The sequence below is a fragment of the Leptodactylus fuscus genome, chromosome 6 (assembly GCF_031893055.1).
Source record: "Leptodactylus fuscus isolate aLepFus1 chromosome 6, aLepFus1.hap2, whole genome shotgun sequence".
Lineage (NCBI taxonomy): Eukaryota > Metazoa > Chordata > Amphibia > Anura > Leptodactylidae > Leptodactylus > Leptodactylus fuscus.
Window position 1 is genome coordinate 143,606,502 of NC_134270.1, and position 24,113 is coordinate 143,630,614.

Sequence of the window (24,113 nt, forward strand, 5' to 3'; positions counted from 1 at the left end):
GATCTGTAAAAATGGGAAGCATAATTTGAACGGCCATATTTTTCAAGGATCCGTGCGGAGGCCTCATAAACCTTGCAGGTCTTATCCCTGTCCATTCTGGCGGCTCAGTCCATGTGCTGTCTGTTCCATTTTCACATACCCTACATTGTGTGCACAAAGCCTTAGTGAGAAAGACTTAGATAAGCAGATTCTCCTCTACTTTCTGTGTGCAATCTTTGAGAGACATGGCAGCAGCTAGTTCCCACCTCAAGGATGGAAATTAGAGATAGAGTCTGCAGGGGTGACAAACTGCTTTGACACTTTACAGGGAGAGAAACAGTGAATTATCCGTTTGTTCTTAGGATAGAAACATCTATTAATATTGATATTGCTTATTTTGGTTTTATAAGTCAACATTTACATTGACTTGATTGTCTTTAAAAGATAACTTACTTTTAGATCGAGATCAATAACCGTTTTCTGCACTCGAGGATGATTTATCAGAGAATAGTCAATTTTATTGTAAGCATCAAGATCTGCAGTAACTGTAAAAAAAAATTCAGAATATTTTAAGTCCTGCAAAACTGGAACTGTAAGGGCGGGTTCACACCAGCACCCAATCTTCATTTTGCAGGTTTCCGTTTCCTGTCCAAGAAACTGGACAGGAGACGGAAACCGGCAAGCAGTTTTCAAACCTATTCATTTGAATGGGTTTGCAAAGTGTCCGTTTGAGAGCGTCTTCTGCTCCCCGTGGCAAAACCGTTTTTTTTTTTTTTTAACCGGACACAAAGTCGGACATGCAAGACTTTGAGTCCAGTTAAAAAAGAACTGTTTCGCCAGAGCAGAAGACGCTCACGGGTGCTCACCAACAGACACTGAATGCCAGATTTCTGTCTTCTGCTGACAGAAAACGGAAACCTACAAAATGGAGACCGGGCGCTGGTGTGAACCCACCGTTACATGTAACTCAAATCATGATTTATTTTTTTTTATTGCAATTTATTGCAAGTTTTTTTTATATAAATTGGTATCAAATGAATGTCCGTACCTTGTACGCGGCTTCTACTCTTTCCAAAGACGCCTTTCTTATTCTGCATTGCAGCTCCATTTTCATGAGAAACAGCATTTTATCATGATGCAAATTCTGCAAATCAGAAAGCCTATGTCCAGCCTAAACAATATCCCTGCTTCTTTCAGTATTTTACTGAGCATGCATGACAAATAGATTCATGATAATCACATGTGTGCACATTTACATTTTGACCACCAGGGGGTGCCATTACAAACAGATTGAGACACCTCTGCAGGGAAACATTTTAATAAAAATACTTTCAAAAGTTACTCTACAATGCATATTGAGTTTACTTGTCTCCATCTGTATTGTGGTACAGCCATTTTGACATTTCTCTAACAATTAATTCCTGCTCATCTGTAAATGAAGTGCATACTGTCTATACAGCTAAAACGAGAACATGTGTCTCAATATCAGGGCCGCATCTTTCATTAGGTGACCCGAGGCAATGACCTGAGGCGGAACCTCATGGAATAAACAGGGAGGCGGCATTATTTTATTAGTCATCTGCTATTTATTGTATTATTGCAATAGTTATTGGCCAATATTTTTTACTCACCCATCCATTCTCCTGCAGGGTCCGCAGCCACCTCTAGGCAGTGCTGCACTTATGTCAAGATGCTGAAGGATGCCAGGACATCCAGCGTCCTGGTTTTCTTCAATATCAGCTACAGCTCACCCTGGAGACAGCAGCAGAGCCGGCCTGGACAGGAGCACGGATGGGTGAGTAAAAAGAATTGGCCACTACCTATTGCAATAATAAGAATTGCTAATAAAATAAAAAATAAATTGATAAAATATGAATGCCACCCCCAGGTCATAAAAAAGGGCTCATATACTATTGGGTGGGCCAAGAAAAGGGGTGCCATATAATTTGGGGGGCCAAAAAAAGGAGACTGTATACCGAGTGGGTGCAAAAAAAGGTGGATGTGCACCATGTAGGGCTACTACAACTTTAATTTAGGCAAGCCCCATCACAAAATGAAAGATAGCTGGTTTGGGCATTTTTTTCTATGTTTCGCCCCAGGCAGCAGAGGTTTTAAAGGTTTTAAAAAATAAAAATTAAATAGCTAAAAGAATAAACACATTGGAGGGAATTTAAACTACAAATGCTCTAGAATTCTGACGTAATTTGTATCAAAAGACTGTCCAACATGCTTTGCGCCACATTAAGTGTTTTAGGCAATTTTTGGATGAGACCTCATGTTACAGAAAAGCTGCTTTTTTATGCAGATTTGCTCTTAACGTACAAATTACCCAGCGTCCTTAAAGGGTTAAACAAAGGGAAGATGAGTAACTAAGGTGCACCTTATCTGAAAATTGCTTACGCTATGTGAATATATAGAATCAGCAGCTGATTTCGATCTCAACATTTTTCTGTGTATCACTAGGTTAAACCTTTGAATATTCAGCTACTGATCTCTGGTATCAACCATTGATAAACCGGACATGCGTCTGTATAAAACACCTCTGCTTTATCTCTCAATCATTCATTACTCATTCCAGCATCGTGTGAAACTGAAACATTCCGTCTCGCAACTTAGATTTTAGTTGCTAGAGCGTGTTTCAGCTCCTCGCAGATGTGGTGACTGCATATTATGGCGGTGACCACCTCTGCAAGGACATACTGGTACGTCCATGCAGTTTTCAGCAGCTGAAACAGGGAGTCGGCTGTAACTACAGTCAGATCTCCCATGCAGAAGGCAGGGACAGTTTATTACCGTCCCTGACTTCTCGATCGCTGTGTACACAGCGCTCAATGTATACACACATCATCACAGTAGTCTCTCTATATTATAATAATGAATTTCTGTCTGTCCGTCTGCTCTCTAATGCAAACCAAACGACTGGACCGATCTTTGCCAAATTTGGTACAGAGATACTTCAGGTATCTGGGAAGGTTTAAGACGAGACTCCAACTTGCTCGGACCTACAGTTGCTGAGATACAGCATTCCAAACACAATGCCCCCCCCCCCCCTTCCTTAGCCAATACCAACCTGCTCTCCATCTACACCCTTGGCCTGGGCCAACTCATAGGATCTAATGGTTTTCAATACCATTGCTATGCCGATGACACCCAAATATACATCTCTGGACCAGACGTTACCTCTCTGCTGGCCACAGTTCCAGACTGTTTAGCAGCTGTAGCCTCCTCCCTCTCCTTCCTCTCCTCCCAATTTTTCAAACTCAACATGGAGAAAACAGAGTTCATCATCTTCACCCCACCCCGTATGGCCCCTCCACCTGACCCATCTATCAAAGTTAACGGAACCACAATTACCCCTGTCCCACAGGCCCGATGCCTTGGGGTAACCCTGGACTCTGACCTATGCTACAAGTCACACATTCAAACCCTTAACACCTCCTGCCGCCTCCAACTCAAAAACATCCACCGAATCCGCTCCTTCCTCACCCCTGAAACCACTAAGATGCTCGTCCAGGCCCTCATAATCTTCCTCTTAGACTACTGCAACACCCTTCTCCATGGACTCCCAGCTAACACCCTCGCCCCCCTCCAGTCCACCCTAAACTGCGCTGCTCGCTTAATCCACCTCACCCCCCGATCTTCATCGGCTGCTCCCCTCTGCCAGTCCCTCCACTGGCTACCCATAGCCCAGCGAATTGAGTTCAAGCTACTAACGTTAACATACAAAGCCATCCACAACCTGTCCCCTCCATATATCTCTGAACTAATCTCCCACTACCTGCCCACACGTAACCTCAGATCCTACAATGACCTCCTACTCCGCTCTGCTCTCATCCGCTCCTCACACAACCGTCTCCAAGATTTCTCCCGTGCATCCCCCATACTCTGGAACTCCTTACCACGACACATAAGAGTGACCCCCACAATCACAGGATTCAAGAAGGCCCTGAAAACTCACCTATTCAGGAAGGCCTACAACCTCCAATAACACTATCACCGCACCGCCATCTGAGCAGTCTCCCCCTCTCCTTCTGTCTCTACCCCCTTCCCCCATAGATTGTAAGCCCTCGCGGGCAGGGCCCTCTACCCCACTGTGCCAGCCGATCACTGTTAGTATCATATCTACCTGTATATTTTGTGTATTGTATGTAACCCCCAAATGTAAAGCACCATGGAATTAATCTAATAATGTACAGCACCATGGAATTAATGGTGCTATATGAATAAACAATAATAATAATAATTAACATACCATAATATGACACCACAAAAAGATATAGCCTACGAACACACCTATACACATGTTACTGCCACAGCAACACAATAAAGTACACCCTATAAATGCTGCGCACTTACAGTATACATACCATAAAGTGGAGGCTGGAAATACACATACCAAGATTACTATGAAATTAATATACACATTATTGTGAAATTTACATAATGGAGAGCAAATGGTATTCTAAGATATTCAGCAGCAGCAACAACTTATAACTACAAACACTACTAATACTAATAGGTGTGGTGGTAGGTACGTTGGGTTATAGGTAGTGGGATAGGGTCCCAATCCGTGATAAACATGTATGTACACTGGGGAAACATGTATATATACCTATTTTCTTACTATATGTATGTGACTGGATTGTACATTTCTGTTAATTTTTGTTTAAAATATTTGTTCACACAATTTGTCATACTCACGTTTAATTTGCTGTTTATTTATACAACTTTGTAGAGTGTGATGAAGGCTGGGTGACAGCGAAAACGTTCACACTTATATTGTGTGTATCTATCATCGAATAAAAACCTTCATGCATTTAGAAAATTCATACTTCTTGTGGGATCAATATTTCACCGTACAAACACTACTGTGACATCATCAACAAAAAAATATATATAGCAAGGAACGTAGATTACGACATCATGACAATAGAGTACAACCTACAACTTAATTGCAAAAGTGCTCAGCCTCAGGCTTGGACTGGCCCACATGGGAGAAGATGAATTCCCCACTGGACACCTGATCAAAGGGGGCTAGTGGATCCCGAACTCCCAACCCATGTGAAAGGCATTGTAAACACACCTCTCCTGGGCTCCAGCATGACTCCCTGTTCTCTTTGGGCCTTCCATAAGACTGCTGAGACCTGAAAAAAACAGGGAGATGCACCAGAGCCCAAGAGAGGTGAGTAATTTTTTTTTTTTTTTTTTATCAACTGCCCTGGGTCTCAGCAGGTTATACTCTGGGGTCTTAAGATTGTGTTTGGTCCAATCAAAACTGGCGATCAAACAGAATAGAACATAGACTAAATATACTGTACAGTATATGCAAACTACTGTGGGTTCATCACAATAAAGCACACAGAATATAGATACACACATCATCACTAGAGATGAGCGAGTACTGTTCGGATCAGCCGATCCAAACAGCACGCTCCATAGAAATGAATGGAAGCACCTGGTACTTCCGCTTTGACGGCGGCCGGCCGCTTAACCCCCCGCGTGCCGGCTACGTCCATTCATTTCTATGCGAGCGTGCTGTTCGGATTGGCTGATCCGAACAGTACTCGCTCATCTCTAATCATCACATCACAATATAGTACAGCATTAAAACAAACACATACACCAATGTGACATCATTACAATATAATAAGGCCTTTATGTAAACATTATTGTGACCTCATCAAGTCCTGTCTATAGATACAAATACATATCATCATAACTGGAAGCAGCTTCCTGACTCATAATCTGCTTTCAGCTCTTACCATGTCACAATAGCATAAGTAAAAACAAAAAGTATTGGAATATAAAGACAATAGAGAGAAGCAAATGAGTAGACACACTATTGTGCATTATGTAATGGGTGACTAGTTCATGCGGCTTTATTTATAGTGCTCTTGCCAACACATAGGGCTGATCCTGTGGACACAAATAGCTTCTTGAGCTGACTATCACCATTCTATAGAGACTGTAAGCTCTTATGACCAGGGATGTCCCTACCTTTACCACTTGTGCTCCCACATGCCCACACAGTGTAATGACCCATTAGTGCCCCACATATAATTACCCCTTAGTGACATGGAGCAGGACACATTGTGCCTGCCTATGCAAAGTCACAGAAAGGGGTATTATACAGATTAGAGCTGAGCAAATCGATTCATTCCTAGCCAGATTCATTAAGAATTTTTGAAAATATTCGGATTTGAGCAAGTGAAATAATGCATGGAGAATACGATCATATGACTTTAAAGACCAGGTTGTCTCAATCATAATGCTTTGCAGCCAGTCCTCATGAGGGACTATAGTTCTAAGGGCACTGATGATTCATAGGCAGCGTAAAAAGCCCAGGCTGATGATAAGTGTCTATTTTGTGGGGAGAGATTGGACAGATAGGATCTCAGAGTTAGAATGATAGAAAATATTATACAGATAAAGTGTGGGGCTGTGGGGTTTTTTTGCATTAGAGAGTTAAAAATGGGTTAGATTAAACCCTAGGAGCCCTCAGAATGTCATACACGATATTTTAAGGTAACTCACACTTTTGGTTTATAAAAATAAATCTTTTGGTCTGTATCCACGAACATAAAAACTAGAGATGAATGAAGCTTTGAAAGGTTCATCCATCTTTAGTCCCAATCTGATAAGCTTTTCACGATGGGTGATGAGCTATACGTGTCTATATGTAGCCACCCAGTGACTTGAATTGCAGCTTGTGATGGGTTTTACTAGAACATTGCAATGTTGTATTGAATTGGTTTTCTGAAAACTTGGGACTTTAACTAAATTCTAGTTCAGTCATAGGTGATGTACAGGGATCTTTGGCTGTGGAGAATGGCTGACTATAGGTAATTTAGTATAAGGACAATGTATAAGGAAACCTCCAACTAACACAGGATAGATACCAAACTCTAACAGGGAATATAAAATCCGAGGTACGGTCACCTGTAACACACCTAATGTAGTGTATTTAATAATGTGCACCAAATGTCCCACTGAAAATCTGTATGTTGGAGAGACCGGACAGCAGCTTAGAATGCGGATGAACTCACATCGCCACACAATTAGAGAACGAAGAATGGACCTTCCCGTATCAAAACATTTCTGCAATGAAGATCATAATATCACCGATCACATGAAAATTTTGGTTTTAAAAGGGAATTTCAAATCAAAGAAAGAACGACGGATTTAGGAGTGTAAATTTATGACTCTGCTTCAAACACTGAAGAAGGGGCTTAATCTGTCACATGGTTTTATGGCATCTTACAGAAATCACTAACCTGAGACCCTGAAAACTGTTAAGAACCTGGAATTTGTTTACATTGATTGTACCAATTACTAACAACCCTCTACCCCCCCCCCCTTTCCTCCTGGAATTCTATCCGTGTGCCCTTTTGTGTATAAATATGCATCCTTCAGAAATGGTTTTAAATTTACTTGAGAAAGGAGCCTAGACGTTAAAAAGGTATCAACTACTGAAGACTATCATGTTTTTAGTTTTTTTATATTTATAGGTAACTTATTAATGGTGAGATCAGGGAACGAGGGGACAGATTGACTTGGGTGGGGGTTAAGAGCAACTCCGTGATATGGGGGTTTATCATCATCCTCCAGGTAAGATCAGGTAAGTCAGATTAAACTCCCCAGACCACCCCTTTAAGCAAATTTATCTCATGTAAAATTGGAAACTGAAGTTGCAAAAATAAACCTCACCTGTTCTATGGGTGGGAAAAAAAATTCCACCTACAGTCAGCCAAAAGTAACACATTATTATTTTCTGCTACATGAGTCACCAAATACATTCACAATAGAAGGCAGCAGGTTTTGTGCTAAAGGTTGTCGCCCCTTGCTTACAGCACGATTTCTGTCATACGACTCGACATGTTTCTGCTTGTATCAGAAATGAGATGGTTATGTATTAGATACACATTGTGACATGTCACCCAACCCTCTCCAACAGCTCTGACCCACCTCAAAACTGAAGCAATGTCTAAAGTGAGAATACTTGTGGGAAAAATTAACAAGAATAAATAGTATATTTGTAGGCCGCTATCTATTGCGATGATGTCACAATACAGACGCACGACAATATACAGTATATTAGCTTACAGAAGACATTATGATACTCAGACCTGGTTCACATCTAGTGTAATCCTGGCACACACCATTATTATTATCTGCTTTTAAAACAGATTTGGTTTCCATTTTTTGGTTCCCCAAGCGGACCTGAAGAATGGAAACCCAAGTGCAGGTGGGGACCTAGAGTAAGCAGTGATCTCTATATTTTCAACCCTTGAGATCTCTGGTAATAATACAGTACAGTGCAGCTACATATAAATATCCCAATCGCAACTGTGTTTTCAACCAGTGATATCTCAAGATCATACAGTTAGAACTACAAGCGACGACCATGTGTGAATGGCATGGACAGCACATGGATGACATCGGTATACCACCTGTGCCTCCACGTCCCCATTCATTGAGGCCAAAGAGCACGCGCCACAAAAAGGACAGGAAAGAGACCTTGTGGGTATGGGTCGTGGGTATAGGGCCATAGAAATGAATGGGTCAGTGTGTTAGGCATGAAAAACATGGTTAGCACACTGACTGTGCACATGGTTGTGTGCATGAGGCCTTCAAGTCATATGAAAGATGAGAATCTCCTCTCAGCAAGTTTCTACCTATATTGTCCAAAATATACACTATGTGATCAAAAGTATCCAAACACCACCAAAAACATACGTGTTTCATATTATGTGCATTGTGCTGCCACCTACTGGCAGGTACTCCATATCAGCGACCTCAGTAGACATTAGACATCGGAGAGAGCAGAATGGGGCGCTTCGCGGAACTTACGGACTTCAAATGTGGTCAGGTGATTGGGTGCAACACATCACGCAGGTCAAAGCCAAATGACGCTTCGCTTGGTGTAAAAAGCGTAAACATTGCACGACTGAACAGTGGAAAAACGTTGTGTGGAGTGACGAATCATGGTACACAATGTGGCGATCCGATGGCAGGGTGTGGGTATGGCGAATGCCTGGTGAACGTCATCTGCCAGCGTGTGTAGTGCCAACAGAAAAATTCGGAGGCGGTGGTGTTATGGTGTGGTCGTGTTTTTCATGGAGGGGGCTTGCACCCCTTGTTGTTTTGCGTGGCACTATCACAGCACAGGTCTACATTGATGTATTAATCACCTTCTTGCTTCCCACTGTTGAAGAGCAATTCGGGGATGGTGATTGCATCTTTCAACACGATCGAGCACCTGTTCATACTGCACGGCCTGTGGCGGAGTGGTTACATGACAATAACATCTCTGTAATGGACTGGCCTGCACAGAGTCCTGACTTGAATCCTGTAGAGCACCTTTGGGATTTTTTGGAACGCCGACTTGGTGCCAGGCCTCACTGACCTACATCAATACCTCTCTTCAGTGCAGCACTCTGAAGAATGGGCTGCCATTCCCCAAGAAACCTTCTAGTACCTGATTGGCCGTATGCCTGCGAGAGTGGAAGCTGTCATCAAGGCTAAGGGTGGGCCAACACCATATTGAATTCCAGCATTACCGATGGAGGGCGCCACAAACTTGTAAGTCATTTTCAGCCAGGTGTCCGGATACTTTTGATCACATACTGTAGTGTAGCTATTTGAAATAACCCTCCCCACCCTCATGTTCTCTTCTTTTCATACTTCGTACACAACAAGAAACAGAAGAGCTCTCAATAGAGAAGTAAGAGAGCATAAAATAATGCAGGATTTCACCAAAAGGAGCCAAAATGTATTAATAAAGTATATTTCAATATGTATTAATGACACAAATACTGACAGAAAATCCAAAGTTTTCTGAACATTTAGTTTTTTCATGACAAGTACATTGTATTGTACAGCATATTGATATTCTAAGTACAGATAATACATATTTTATTAGTATCACATGATATAAACATTCTTTAAAACCTTACCGTGAAACGTGTCCAGCTCATTCTTAAGAATTTTAACAACTTCTTTTACACTTGGGCAGAGCTGAGAAATGTATGAATAATAGTTAAAATGTAGCACAAAATATCTGACAATGTCAGCTGTGTCAAGTTTTCAACCCCAACTCCTTATTACTTAAAGAGGACCTTTCACCAACTGGGGCACATCAGTTTTATATACCACTAAAAAGCTGACAGTGTGCTGAATTCAGTGCAATATCGGCTTTCCCATTCTCTGCCCCCAGTGAAGAGCTATCGATACCAGTACCGTAGCTCTTTACCATCAGAAGGGCGTTTCTGACAATCAGGAATGCCCATCCTCACAGCAACGTCTATTGCGCTGTACTGTGAGAGTGATGAGGAACGCCTCCTCCCCTCCTGATAGTACTCGTCCATAGACGAGTACTGGGGGGGCGTTCCTCAGCATCATTGCTGGGCGGTAAGAAACGCCTCCTCTCACATTACAGTGCTATAGGCGCTGCTGTGAAGAAGGGCGTTCCTGACTGACTGTCAGAAATGCCCTTCTGACACTGAAGAGCTACAGTACCGACACCAATAGCTCTTCATCGGGGGCACAGGACGGGAAAGCCGATCGGGCGTTGAATTCAGCGCACTGTCGGCTTTCTAGCGGTGTATTACACCACATGTGCCCTAGGAGGTAAAAAGTCCTCTTTAAGACATGAGGGCTGAGAGTTTGGTTTGCCCCATCTCCTTTCTAGAATTCACAAGTTATTTATCTATCCCTTGGTTACTGATATTGTAGGCCATCTGGGGAGGATAGAACTAAGGCCCGGTTCACATCTGCATTCGGAGGTATTCCGTTCCCTCGCCGCATGAAAAATGCGGAGAGAAAAGTGCTGCAATCAGCACTTCTCTCTCCAAATTTTTCGTGCAGAAACCACATGGACTCCATTATAGTCTATAGGATCCGCAGGTTTCCCAAGTTAATCACTTTTATATGCGGATTAAGCTTCCGCTCAGGAAGGGGGGAAACCCATGCGCAGATGTGAACCAGGCCTCACTTGGACTGGACTCTTCTCCATAGAAACCCATAAGCTGTCCCTCTCCTCACAGCCTCATAAGTCCCCTTTATGGCTTATATATCCGCTGTATGTGCAAGATGGTTGGCAACCACTATGGCAGTCAATACGATTCCAATGGATCACCTACATTATATGGCAGATTTATGGCATTTGAAGGGATTAACAATAGTCTTCTATGTAATGCTTTCTTTTTCCTGTGTGAAAGATACAATATGACCCCAAGTGGTTCACCTTACTAAAAACACTTCAAGATAGCAACCCTGAGAGGACCTGGTTAGTTATAAGTCATCGTCCACACTAAGCATTCATTCATTTCTTAATTTAACTTGGTTCGCCTTTCTTTGCCAGAACAAGCAATCCTCAATATTGTAGTTTACAGAAAAGCAGTTTCAGTCAAGGTTAAAACGCTCCAAGTCTATAGAGACATGGAAAAAGCTTCTTCCAGACAGATCTGGTGGCAGCTCATTTTCACTAAGAACAAATGATCAGACATTGAAATTCCACATGGTTCATCTTTTGTTCCCTTGCCTTTATTGTCAAGGGAGGCGGGAGGCCTTCACATATATGGCAGCTTTGGACAATTTCTCGCTTGTGTGTATTGGGGCTTAAAGGGGTAATCCTGGGAGTAATAAAGCCTGGGAGTAATAAAGCCTACTCTTTTTCTCGTCGGCCTCTCTGACTCGAGGTTACATGGCCATTGACATCACAGAGTTAGAGAGGCTGTAGGGGAGACTGAGGAACCAGCCCTCCACAAAAGTAATGAACACTGCGCTAGTAATAAAGCTTAATCTGCGCAGGGAACCTGGTTTCCCTATAGGTATAACAAAATCAGAAAGTTGTGTAGAAAGCGATGCGGAAAAAAAACATGATGAATTCCAACTTTTTTTTTTCTGCAGCCCTTTATTTTGTATGCGTCCTGCTATGGGGCCTTAGCCTTTAAAACAGAAAACTGTCAATGTTTATTAATATACCTGAAACTTCCATAAGCCATGAGTTGTCATTTATTGTTTTCATATTACCTTTGCGTTCAGGTTCTCTCTGATGGGCCTTTCCAGAAAACCAGTGAAGAGATTGTACAACCAGCTGTAAGACATAAGAGCAGGTTACGTAACATCAAGATTAAATCAGATACTCAGATAAAACAGATTTGGGAGGGAGACACCTTATTCTTGTTAAACGGGTTTTTTGTGAACAGGTTTACATCCGGTGAAGATTGTGTTTTTAGAAACTTGTCTATCTACAGCACATGGTATGACATGCGGAATATGAGACTCATAGGGGAGATTAAGATAAAACCACAGAATATCTAATAATCTGTTTATCTACCTGGCTCCTCCAGACAGGTGCACTTTAGCATTTTTCACCTCTGAATAGCACGAAGAAAGAGATACCGATGGACGAGCAGCTGAATCTCTCAAGGTGATAAACACAGCTTTTAGGTCTACACCCGAGATCTGGAGATAAAAGTCGCCATTGTCCTTTCTGTGATAACAGAATATAATGGTTCAGATCATTAAACCTCAGCAAAAACAAAAATTATACAAATACGTAAAAGGAGAATCTGTGACTAATCTGTATGAAGCCCTATTAAACCTGAAGTAGTGAGCATACAGATGTAGCGAGCAATGAAGGAACCATCAGTTCTCTGAGGTTGAGGCCCCTCGTTGCGGAAACATAGCTTTTTTTGTTGCAGATTTTGCTGCTTTTTTTGAGCCAAAGCGAAGAATGGCTACAAATGGAATGGGAAATATATCAGAAGTTCTTAGACTTCCACCTTATGCTCAATCCACTCCTGGCTTTGGCTCAAAAAACTACAACAAAAAAGTTGCATTTCTGCAATGTGGGGCCTTAGCCTAATACAAAGTGAATGAGCAGCACACTATACAAATAACAGCCAGGTTAGGTGAACAGCATAGCGAGCAACAGTGGTACCCTTAATACTTGCTACAGTACATTGGTTACTGCACACTTTAAATGCCCCTTTGAGTACTGGGGCCCAGAAGTTATCTCCCGCCCCTGTGCCATAGGGTGCACTTTATTATAAGTTAGGCTAGGTTCACCTCTACGCTGGAGACACCACTGCAGATTATGCATAAAACTGGCAGAGAGAAGTCCTACAAACCCAGCGGACCCCCTTATAGTCTATGGGACCCACAGGTAACACCTTTTTATGCAGACAGGCATTATCTTTCGGGGCCCTATGCTGATCAACAGAGAGATGAACGTTAGTGTGAACCTAGGGAAGTGTATGCAATTACTTGTTACTTGTTCCCTGCTACCTCTTGTGTCACCCCCTCTACCTCATAGACTGTAAGCTCTTGCGAGCAGGGCCCTCAGTCCCATTGTGTGAAATGACTATTTCTTTGTAATTTATCTTTTTGTCTGTATTTGAACCCTACAAATTGTACAGCGCTGCAGAATATGTTGGCGCTATATACATTTTTATTATTATTATTATTATTATGGGACATTTCTTCTGGGTGTTAACAAACTATGTGACAAGTGGTTGTCTATGGATAGGTCAGCAGTATCCAATATACCCTTCAGTCTTGAACAGCCCCTCTAATTCTAAATATGAAGTTAAAATGTACAACACACTGTGGTATAACCAATATCACTGAACACTCACATTAGCCAATGTTTTACCCTCCACTGGCCGGTCACCTTGGCCATTGCGCCTTCAACATGTAACTGAACATCCGATGGCGGTGTTGGGACAGCAACCGTTTGAGAAGTTTCAAATTCCTCAACAGATATTCTAGGAGGTATTAAAAAATGCAAAAAAAATAAAATAAATATATATATATATATATATATATATATATTTATTGTAAATCATTGCAAATTGTGGGAGGGTGGAAATGACCGCACTATGTCTTACCCTGTAATAGCATATTCAACCATACCAAATACACGTGTAGCCCCAATAATATCAGGGAGATGGTCATATTGAATCATATGGCGAAAAACTTCAGTTCCTTCTGATACAACTAGGTGCACAAAATGTCAGTATTAAACCATGGTCATGGATCATTAGTATATACAAGGTAACTGTGTGAGATATAAGGTCACTTACTATAGTCCATCCATTTCTCAGTGACCCTCATAACAACACCAGGACCACAGTGTCCACACAATGCGAGACAACCCCACCAGAGCAGCCAGACCAGCTTCATTCTCACTGAAACCAAAGAAAGTTACTGATGTAGATACGCTGTACGATGTAGGAGGTTTTTTTTTTTTTACCATACTAAGTCTATGGTTCCTTTTTGGTCATCTGATGAAACTTAGAGGGATCCCATCTGAACACATTTAGAAACAGTTTTACGTGTGAGTTACATTTTAGAATACACAATACTGTTGACCCCAATGTCTACTGTATTCCTGAATTTCTTGATAGTCCAAGGATTTATTATTACTTATTTATTATGCTGACTTGTATAGCGCCATCACATTCTGCAGCGCTTTACAGACATTGACAGTCACTGTCCCATATAGGCCCCCCAATCTACACTCCCTATCAGTATGTCTTTGGCGTGTGGGAGGAAACCGGAGTACCCGGAGGAAATCCACGCAAACACGGGGAGAATATATAAACGCCTTGCAGATGTTGTCCTTGGCAGGATTGAAACCCAGAACTCGAGGGCTGCAAGGCTAGCCACTGAGCCACTGTACTGCCTATGATAGGATTGCCAGCAAACTCACTGCAATATACAATAGCAGGCTAGTGGTTGGGATGTAAACAAGTCAGCGCAACGTGTCAGTTTCTTGATGCTGGTTTGGCATGGTCTTCAACCTATACAAAGCAGCTGAAGGTAACCCATGGTGGTCGGTTCCCCTGCAGGAGACATCTTACTGCAAAGCTATTATGCATAGCCTTAGTCTAATGCTGTATGTATACGGGCTTTGTCTGTGTGCTAGCTATGTTTTTCACAGCTAGCACACTGACCCATTTGTCTTTATGGCCCCATAGACTTATCACAGGCCCATGTATGCAACATCAAGCCTGGGAAAAAACTCAGCACTAGTCATATACATTTTTGTTTTGCTTTCTGGGCTCACTAGATGAAGTGAATGGGTCTGTGAAAGCACCGGCAGGAGGACAATACTGAAACATCCTGTCACCCCAAAAATAGCCCCCCCCCCTAACAAGGGCAGTCCCAAAACTGACCCTAACAGCCCTATTTATGTCTCCGTTCTGACGCGTTTCACATAAGTGCTTCTCAGAGGATATTTAGAAGAAGGACTTTGTGATCCAAGCTGCAGAGCTTCAGGCCCTGAATGCAGGAGAGCTCATAGTAACCCTACCACTGTGAGGTTACTCTTTAGTTTTTGTGATTTTTGATTTAACAGATATAGTTGTAAGGATTGGAGTCAGGGTCAGGCAGTGCAAAGTGACACAGCTGGAAAGCAACACTGTGCAGCTAAGGACAAAAGGGGTCGTAGGCCCTGCGGCTATGACTATGCTGTAGTATCTGAGATGAGGCAGACCAATGCACTTCCTAATTGAAGTGCACCTACCACGACTCCTACACTTCTATCCCGGCGGCTAGGATAAGGGAAGAGGAGGCCCTGAAAGTCCTAGGGACTGGAGTCACGGGGTCACACCTAAACAGAAAGCACAGTGTAAATGCAATGCATAACAAAAGACTAAACAGCATGGAACCAGGGAGGACCACAAGTCCCAGCAAGACACAGAAGAGAAGGCGAGGTCAGACGAGCAAGAGGTCAAGCCAGGAGATATAATAAAGGTACCAAATCAAAAGACAAGGGATAGCCAAAAATACAAGCCGGGTATAAAAACCAAGAAACATATGGAATACAAACAGACAGGGAATAAGACTGAGCAGGGGAACCAGGAAACCCAAAGTGAATGGCTGGCAAGGATCCATGCCTGGGTGGGGTTTAAATAGCAGCAGAGAACACACCTGATGGCTAATGGCATGGAGACTGAAGGCAAGGAAAAGATTAACCCTTAATGATCTAAGCACACCCAATAGAACTCCTAACACGTCTCCCAGGGAGACGCCGCGCAGCAAGGAGACCGCGGCGACTCCGTATCCTGACAATAGTATAGTTTAACGTCATATGTTAACACCACCATGGCACTGTGTCGGGTTTGCCAAATTTCTCAGAATTTTGTAATGTTATCTTTATTGTATTTGATGACTCTGGATACCCACAATACAAATCTATATTGTCCATCGTAATAGGTTGTCAATCACTTTTCAATGGCTTCATTTTTAAGACAGAGTATCAAGGTTATCTTTGCTACTTGTGTACATTCTGGAGTATGGATTCAAGCTTTGTCTTTCCACCTTGTAATGCATTTTTAGCGCTAATTGATCCCTTTTATCAAACTTTTTTTTTTGTTAATAACACCATTGAACACAACTTTTTGACCATTATTAACAGAGGCAAAACTTGAAGCTCCATGCTCACAATGAAAGATCTTTAATGGAGCTTGTACTTACCATATGTTATATGTAGTACTGGAATCTTCATATATGGTAGAGAGGCCTTTGGACCCCTCAGCCCAGTAGCGATTACTACCTATGCACCCCAATAGCTACACCCCTGTTTACCATATAGATCAAAATAAACACACAATGGAAGTTGTCACCCATCAGACCTAGCACATACTCTACAGACAATACACTACATGTACAATCGTCTACTTGTATGCTGGCCATGCAAGGTAGTTCATGGATTCCTGTAACTCACCTCCGCTCAGCCACTCGATGCTGGTCAATGGCAGGTGTAAGATTCAAGCCTCTCTTTTATACCAAACTTAATTCGGGTTTCTCGGAAATAAGGTTTGTGTTATGCGATATGATATGCGACTAAGATGTGTACACAGGGGAAAACCTGCTACGCTTGACCTAAACCTGATACACAGGGATTATTAACCATTTGGTAAAGGTGGTTTTAAAGTGACGCTAAACGCATAAAACATGAATCCGTATATAAAAGACATTTCAACCATTTTAGATTATTACTGATATAACCAGTGGCGTAACTAGGAATGGCGGGCCCCGTGACAAACTTTTGACATGGCCCCCCCACCCCCAACCGACGCCGACGACCTCGACCGACCCCCTCCTCCGCATTCCTGCGCGCTCTATTATGTCCCTCAGTGGCCCCTGCACACAGTATTATGCCCCTTAGTGGCCCCTGCACACAATATTATGCCCCTTAGTGGCCCCTGCACACAGTACTATGTCCCTTAGTGGCCCCTGCACACAGTACTATGTCCCTTAGTGGCCCCTGCACACAGTATTATGTCCCTTAGTGGCCCCTGCACACACCATTATGTCCCTTCCTTAGTGGCCCCTGCACACAGTATTATATCCCTTCCTTAGTGGCCCCTGCACACAGTATTATGTCCCATAGTGGCCCCTGCACACAGTATTATGTCCCTTATTGGCTCCTGCACACAGTATTATGTCCCTTATTGGCCCCTGCACACAGTATTATTGTTAGGAGTATTTAGGTTCTTTACTTTCTATTTTTCTTACCTGGGGAGTTTTTGGCTGCGCAGTGTCTGGGGTGGCATCCTGGCGCTGCGGGGTTGTCCTGTCGTGAGTATTGGTGCACACCTTCTGACTTGCACGTGCACACTGCTGGTAGGCAGCTTTATTTCCTGGTTGATTAGTCTGTCCTCCCATTTGCACCTGGGAGGAGTGGTCTCTACTCTGTATTTAAACCCATGCCTCCCATGGTTCTGTGCTGAGTGTCGCTTTTGCAGAGCTAGGCCTTAGCAGGAGGAGTAGGTGGTTATCTTGGATAGAGGAAGTTCCGTGGTTGGTTTTTGGGAGGTTTGGGTGAACGAGTTGGTTTGTGTGTTTTCCCTTCTGTGTTCACCAATCCTCCCTCTGTGTATAATTGACTGTGTGAGTGAATTGCCTTATCCTTTGATTTCTACTCAGTTTCCCTGTGTTTGTTTCCTAGTGTAAGGTTCCTTCCCATATTGGTTTGGGGGAATCCTTTCCCACATTTTTCCTGTGTGCTGCTTGTGTTGTTAGTCAGCGCACACCCTTGTCAGTCCCTGTCAGTAGCAGCTTCACTTGTTCGTTAGGGGTGACCCCCTTTAGTCTCCAGTCCCTAGAGGTCTTATAGGGCATTCCTTCTCCCACTTCCCTCTAGGTCTACGGTATCAGTGAGAGAGGAGCTGTCGGGGTCAGGCTTAGCCTGAGTACAGCCGACCCACACCCGTGAGGCAGGGACCGGGATAGCTAGTGGGAGTAGTGCAGGGCGAGATTCCCTACTGCTATTCCTTAGCCCCGTTGCAGCTACCTGGACTGACATAACAATTATGCCCCTTAGTGGCCCCTGCACACAGTATTATGTCCCTTAGTGGCCCCTGCACACACTATTATGTCCCTTCCTTAGTGGCCCCTGCACACAGTATTATGTTCCTATTGGCTCCTGCACACAGTATTATGCCCCTTAGTGGCCCCTGCACACAGTATTATGCCCCTTAGTGGCCCCTGCACACAGTATTATGTCCCTTAGTGGCCCCTGCACACACTATTATGTCCCTTCCTTAGTGGCCCCTGCACACAGTATTATGTCCCTTATTGGCCCCTGCACACAGTATTATGTCCCTTATTGGCCCCTGCACACAGTATTATGTCCCTTATTGGCCCCTGCACACAGTATTATGTCCCTTAGTGGCCCGTGCACACAGTATTATGTCCCTTATTGGCCCCTGCACACAGTATTATGTCCCTTATTGGCCGCTGCACACAGTATTATGTCCCTTAGTGGCCCGTGCACACAGTATTATGTCCCTTAGTGGCCCCTGCACACAGTATTATGTCCCTTAGTGGCCCCTGCACACACCATTATGTCCCTTCCTTAGTGGCCCCTGCACACAGTATTATGTCCCTTAGTGGCCCCTGCACACAGTACTATGTCCCTTAGTGGCCCCTGCACACAGTATTATGTCCCTTCCTTAGTGGCCCCTGCACACAGTATTATGCCCCTTAGTGGCCCCTGCACACAGTATTATGTCCCTTAGTGGCCCCTGCACACACCATTATGTCCCTTCCTTAGTGGCCCCTGCACACAGTATTATATCCCTTCCTTAGTGGCCCCTGCACACAGTATTATGTCCCATAGTGGCCCCTGCACACAGTATTATGTCCCTTATTGGCTCCTGCACACAGTATTATGTCCCTTATTGGCCCCTGCACACAGTATTATTGTTAGGAGTATTTAGGTTCTTTACTTTCTATTTTTCTTACCTGGGGAGTTTTTGGCTGCGCAGTGTCTGGGGTGGCATCCTGGCGCTGCGGGGTTGTCCTGTCGTGAGTATTGGTGCACACCTTCTGACTTGCACGTGCGCACTGATGGTAGGCAGCTTTATTTCCTGGTTGATTAGTCTGTCCTCCCATTTGCACCTGGGAGGAGTGGTCTCTACTCTGTATTTAAACCCATGCCTCCCATGGTTCTGTGCTGAGTGTCGCTTTTACAGAGCTAGGCCTTAGCAGGAGGAGTAGGTGGTTATCTTGGATAGAGGAAGTTCCGTGGTTGGTTTTTGGGAGGTTTGGGTGAACGAGTTGGTTTGTGTGTTTTCCCTTCTGTGTTCACCAATCCTACCTCTGTGTATAATTGACTGTGTGAGTGAATTGCCTTATCCTTTGATTTCTACTCAGTTTCCCTGTGTTTGTTTCCTAGTGTAAGGTTCCTTCCCATATTGGTTTGGGGGAATCCTTTCCCACATTTTTCCTGTGTGCTGCTTGTGTTGTTAGTCAGCGCACACCTTTGTCAGTCCCTGTCAGTAGCAGCTTCACTTGTTCGTTAGGGGTGACCCCCTTTAGTCTCCAGTCCCTAGAGGTCTTATAGGGCATTCCTTCTCCCACTTCCCTCTAGGTCTACGGTATCAGTGAGAGAGGAGCTGTCGGGGTCAGGCTTAGCCTGAGTACAGCCGACCCACACCCGTGAGGCAGGGACCGGGATAGCTAGTGGGAGTAGTGCAGGGCGAGATTCCCTACTGCTATTCCTTAGCCCCGTTGCAGCTACCTGGACTGACATAACAATTATGCCCCTTAGTGGCCCCTGCACACAGTATTATGTCCCTTAGTGGCCCCTGCACACACTATTATGTCCCTTCCTTAGTGGCCCCTGCACACAGTATTATGTCCCTTAGTGGCCCCTGCACACACTATTATGTCCCTTCCTTAGTGGCCCCTGCACACAGTATTATGTTCCTATTGGCTCCTGCACACAGTATTATGCCCCTTAGTGGCCCCTGCACACAGTATTATGCCCCTTAGTGGCCCCTGCACACAGTATTATGTCCCTTAGTGGCCCCTGCACACACTATTATGTCCCTTCCTTAGTGGCCCCTGCACACAGTATTATGTCCCTTATTGGCCCCTGCACACAGTATTATGTCCCTTATTGGCCCCTGCACACAGTATTATGTCCCTTAGTGGCCCGTGCACACAGTATTATGTCCCTTATTGGCCCCTGCACACAGTATTATGTCCCTTATTGGCCCCTGCACACAGTATTATGTCCCTTATTGGCCCCTGCACACAGTATTATGTCCCTTATTGGCCCCTGCACACAGTATTATGTCCCTTATTGGCCCCTGCACACAGTATTATGTCCCTTATTGGCCCCTGCACACAGTATTATGTCCCTTATTGGCCCCTGCACACAGTATTATGTCCCTTATTGGCCCCTGCACACAGTATTATGTCCCTTAGTGGCCCGTGCACACAGTATTATGTCCCACAGTGGATACCCATAAATAATTAGAGTATAATAATCGGTGACCCAGGGGAATAAAAACATAAAAAACTACTGTTTCTTACCTGTCCCTGGCTCCTACGCTGTCGGCCTTCTTCAATTACGTCAGAAGTCACATGACCCCGGGACGCAGGCCGGGTTCATGTGACGTCAGAGACGGCAGACAACTAGGAAGGAGGCCTGGCAGGATCGTGGAGAAGTAAGTAACAGTGTTTTTTATGTGTCTTACCTCTCCCGGGCCTCCGAGTATAATGATAGTGTTTGTGGGGCCCGCGGTGTCACTTAGCGATCCCGGCCCAGCCAGGATCGGTAAGTAAATAGGGCTCGTAATGGCCTATTTAAAAAAAAACAAAAAACACAGCGGTAGCGGCTGTCACCGGGCCCCTTAATGTCCCGAGCCATGTGGCAGCTGCCTCTGCTGCTATGGCGGTAGTTACGCCACTGAATATAACACTTGAGTAGACCAGAATCATCTTTTCCAAAAATTGCAATTTAATTACTCCACAAACATCAATAACAAATTCATGGAGCCCACTGGGCTACTCACCTGTTGGCCATTCCGAGCCTGTAAGAGGGGGCAAGGATTAGAAAAACTGTACTAGAAAAATTAAAAGAAGGGCGCCAAGTATTTTAATTGTACATTCTGTATTTATTGTGACATTTTACTGTGAACCAAAGGGTTGCTTCAGCTTTTTTGCTTAGAATTGTTGGTAGTATTTGTTTTCTATTGGACATTGTGTATCCGCATATATGATACAGTCATGTTAAATGCAGCCTTGGAATTCTTTCTACATTCCCGTTGACTCATAGGAAAAGCAGGATACCTTGAAAGGGCGGTGTCTTCTGTCAGAATACACAAAAATAAAGGCATGGTTCCATAAAACTCGACTGATGATGCCCTCAAGTAGTGTGCCTTCTATATACACGTGCCAGCATGACTTGCCTTAGTAATGTTGGATTCTATACGGTATTATTTTTAGTACCGATTTAATTGTTGACTTTTGGTTGGTTTATTGACCTTGACTAACAAACAATATGGAGCACAGGATATCAACATGTGGCCCATGTGACTGACAGGTGCGATGCAAATTGTTACTTCTCATTTGTAGCTTTTTTATATCTCAATCACTAACTGTCATATAGCACTGGAGTTGTGGGTCTGAGCAGTGGCGTAACTAGGAATGGCGGGGCCCTATGATGAACTTTTGACATGGCCCTCCCCCGACCACCGCTGAAGACCCGACCACCCTTTACATTCCTGTGCGCACTATTATGCTCCATAGTGGCCCCTGCACACAGTGTTACACCCCATAGTAGCCCCAGCACACAGCATTATACCCCATAGTGGCTCCTTCACCCAGTATTGTGGCCCCTTCACCCAGTATTATGCCCCATTGTGGACACCCATGAACAATTATTATACTCTGGGGTCTTTTTAGACCCAGAGTATAATAATTGGAGACCCAGGAGGGATACAAACAAAAAAAACTCTGTTGCTTACCTATCCCTGTGCTCCCCGCTGATGGTGGCCATCTTCAATGTCGTTCTAGATGTCACATGACCCGGAGGACCTGCGTTGCAACACATAAGGACGCAGGCCCCGGTTATGTGATTTCACGGAAATCACACAAGTAGGCCCGAAGCCTGCTCGGAGAGGTAAGTAACACAGTTTTTATGTTCCCTTACCTCTCCTGATCCTCCGATCATTATACTCGGGGGGTCTGAAAAGACCCCCGAGTATAATGGGGTATTCCCATAACTCTTGTTCTGCAGCCTGAAGGCTCTGTACTCTCTTCACTTCCTGGATTTCTCACACATTGGTGGGCGGGGTTTCACTTGCTCTATCTACACAGTATGACGCTGATGTGGAAACTGATGCAGCAGAGCTGAATTTGAGTCAGCTTGCATTACATACAGAGGTAACGGACTCCTTATCTCAGCCCTTATCAGCCAAATTCAATTAAACTGGCTGATAAGTGGAAAAGCTGAAGATAAACAGCACAGTAATCCTGGAGCTCTCACCTTCCCCCTCCCCTATATGAGGATCTCCGTTGCTTGTCAGCCCCCCCCCCCCCCCCCCCCCTTAGAGCAGGCAGCTACGTCACTTGACAAATGAGCAGATAATCCCAAGGGCCAGTGTCAACAATGAAGTGAATAAATTAAGACAGCGGCCAAACAAAGCAGTTTTGATAAACCAATGTATTTAGGAAAAGTCTTATATTCAAATAAACTAGCAGTATAGATAGGATCCTTGTTATGGGACAACCCCTTTAAGCTCCTTGAATACAGTGGTGGAACAGCTTGCTGTCAGCCGCCTGCTCCAACGTTCAGCCTAAAGATGCGTCCTCCCTAACCTGGCATCTTAGCTGGTATCTCCAGATATGTATATAACAACTTAAGTAGTTTTTCTAAACACATGTTCTTTTTTGTGATCATGCAGTGGAGGAGGCCAAATTGCAACCTTTCATGACTATTGTTAGCATGTCGTCATAATGTGTTGAATTCCCACGGATCACTTCATTCACTGGAAGAAGATGCATTTTTAGGTGCCAAACGGCCAAAAAAAAATGTAGTGATCAGTTTGATAAAATCCTTCAAGTTTTTTGGAACTAAATAGTGATCAAAAGGTCATAGTTTAAAGGCAAAGAGAACATTTTAGTAGCCATGTTGACTCCCATTTCTATCATTTTGGAGGAGAGTAAAGCCAATGTGTATAGGGGGGTTGGTTGGGAGGGATAGCCATCAGCTGAACCAGCTGCCTAACACATGAATGCAAGAACAGACCTTTACTTTATTTTTTCTGGAAATAGTCCAAAATTCTATTATACTTTTTGATAGTGTTAATAATTCTGTATATCTCAGAGGAATCTAAGAACCCAGGTTATTGTCTGAGCTAGTGTCTGACTCTAGGATGAGGAGTCCTGGTTGCCCGGTGACCTTTGCTTTTAATAGTGAGCGTGTCATCAGCAGATTACATACAGGACTCACATATTACAGCAATGACTGCACCACATGTAGTCAGATGGTTTGTCAATGCTACCGTGAAACAAACCAGTCAGACTGGAAATCACATGTATTGGCTGTAGTTATACTGAGGCAATGAAATGGACTGTATCTACAGTACACTAAGCACAAAGCTCAATGTCTGGCTAAGCCAAAGCCATAAAGACTTTTGTGAAAGAATAAGGCTAGATGCACAACGGTCATGAAAAACATCCATTTTTCACGGCCATCTTGTAGCTAAAGGGCACCTGTTTTGACAGATCCCCCATATAGTATAGTGTTTGGAGACATCTGTAAAAATGGCAGAAAATAAGACATGACCTATATCTTGATGGTCTGTGACCACGGACTGTTA

General features: G+C 43.8%; 1 protein-coding gene across 1 annotated transcript in view; it reads right to left on the reverse strand.

Moving 5' to 3' along the window:
* The window catches only part of LOC142209144 (bactericidal permeability-increasing protein-like), a 35,685-nt gene extending 21,516 nt beyond the window's left edge, over window positions 1–14,169 (reverse strand). The window contains exons 1-7 of the mRNA XM_075278081.1: window positions 14,070–14,169; window positions 13,875–13,983; window positions 13,623–13,751; window positions 12,320–12,475; window positions 12,013–12,076; window positions 9,936–9,996; window positions 433–524 (exon numbers count right to left, since the gene is read on the reverse strand). Of these exons, the coding sequence (XP_075134182.1) occupies window positions 433–524; window positions 9,936–9,996; window positions 12,013–12,076; window positions 12,320–12,475; window positions 13,623–13,751; window positions 13,875–13,983; window positions 14,070–14,169 (711 nt within the window). The remainder of the gene's footprint in view (window positions 1–432; window positions 525–9,935; window positions 9,997–12,012; window positions 12,077–12,319; window positions 12,476–13,622; window positions 13,752–13,874; window positions 13,984–14,069) is intronic.
* Window positions 14,170–24,113: the final 9,944 nt, after the last annotated feature.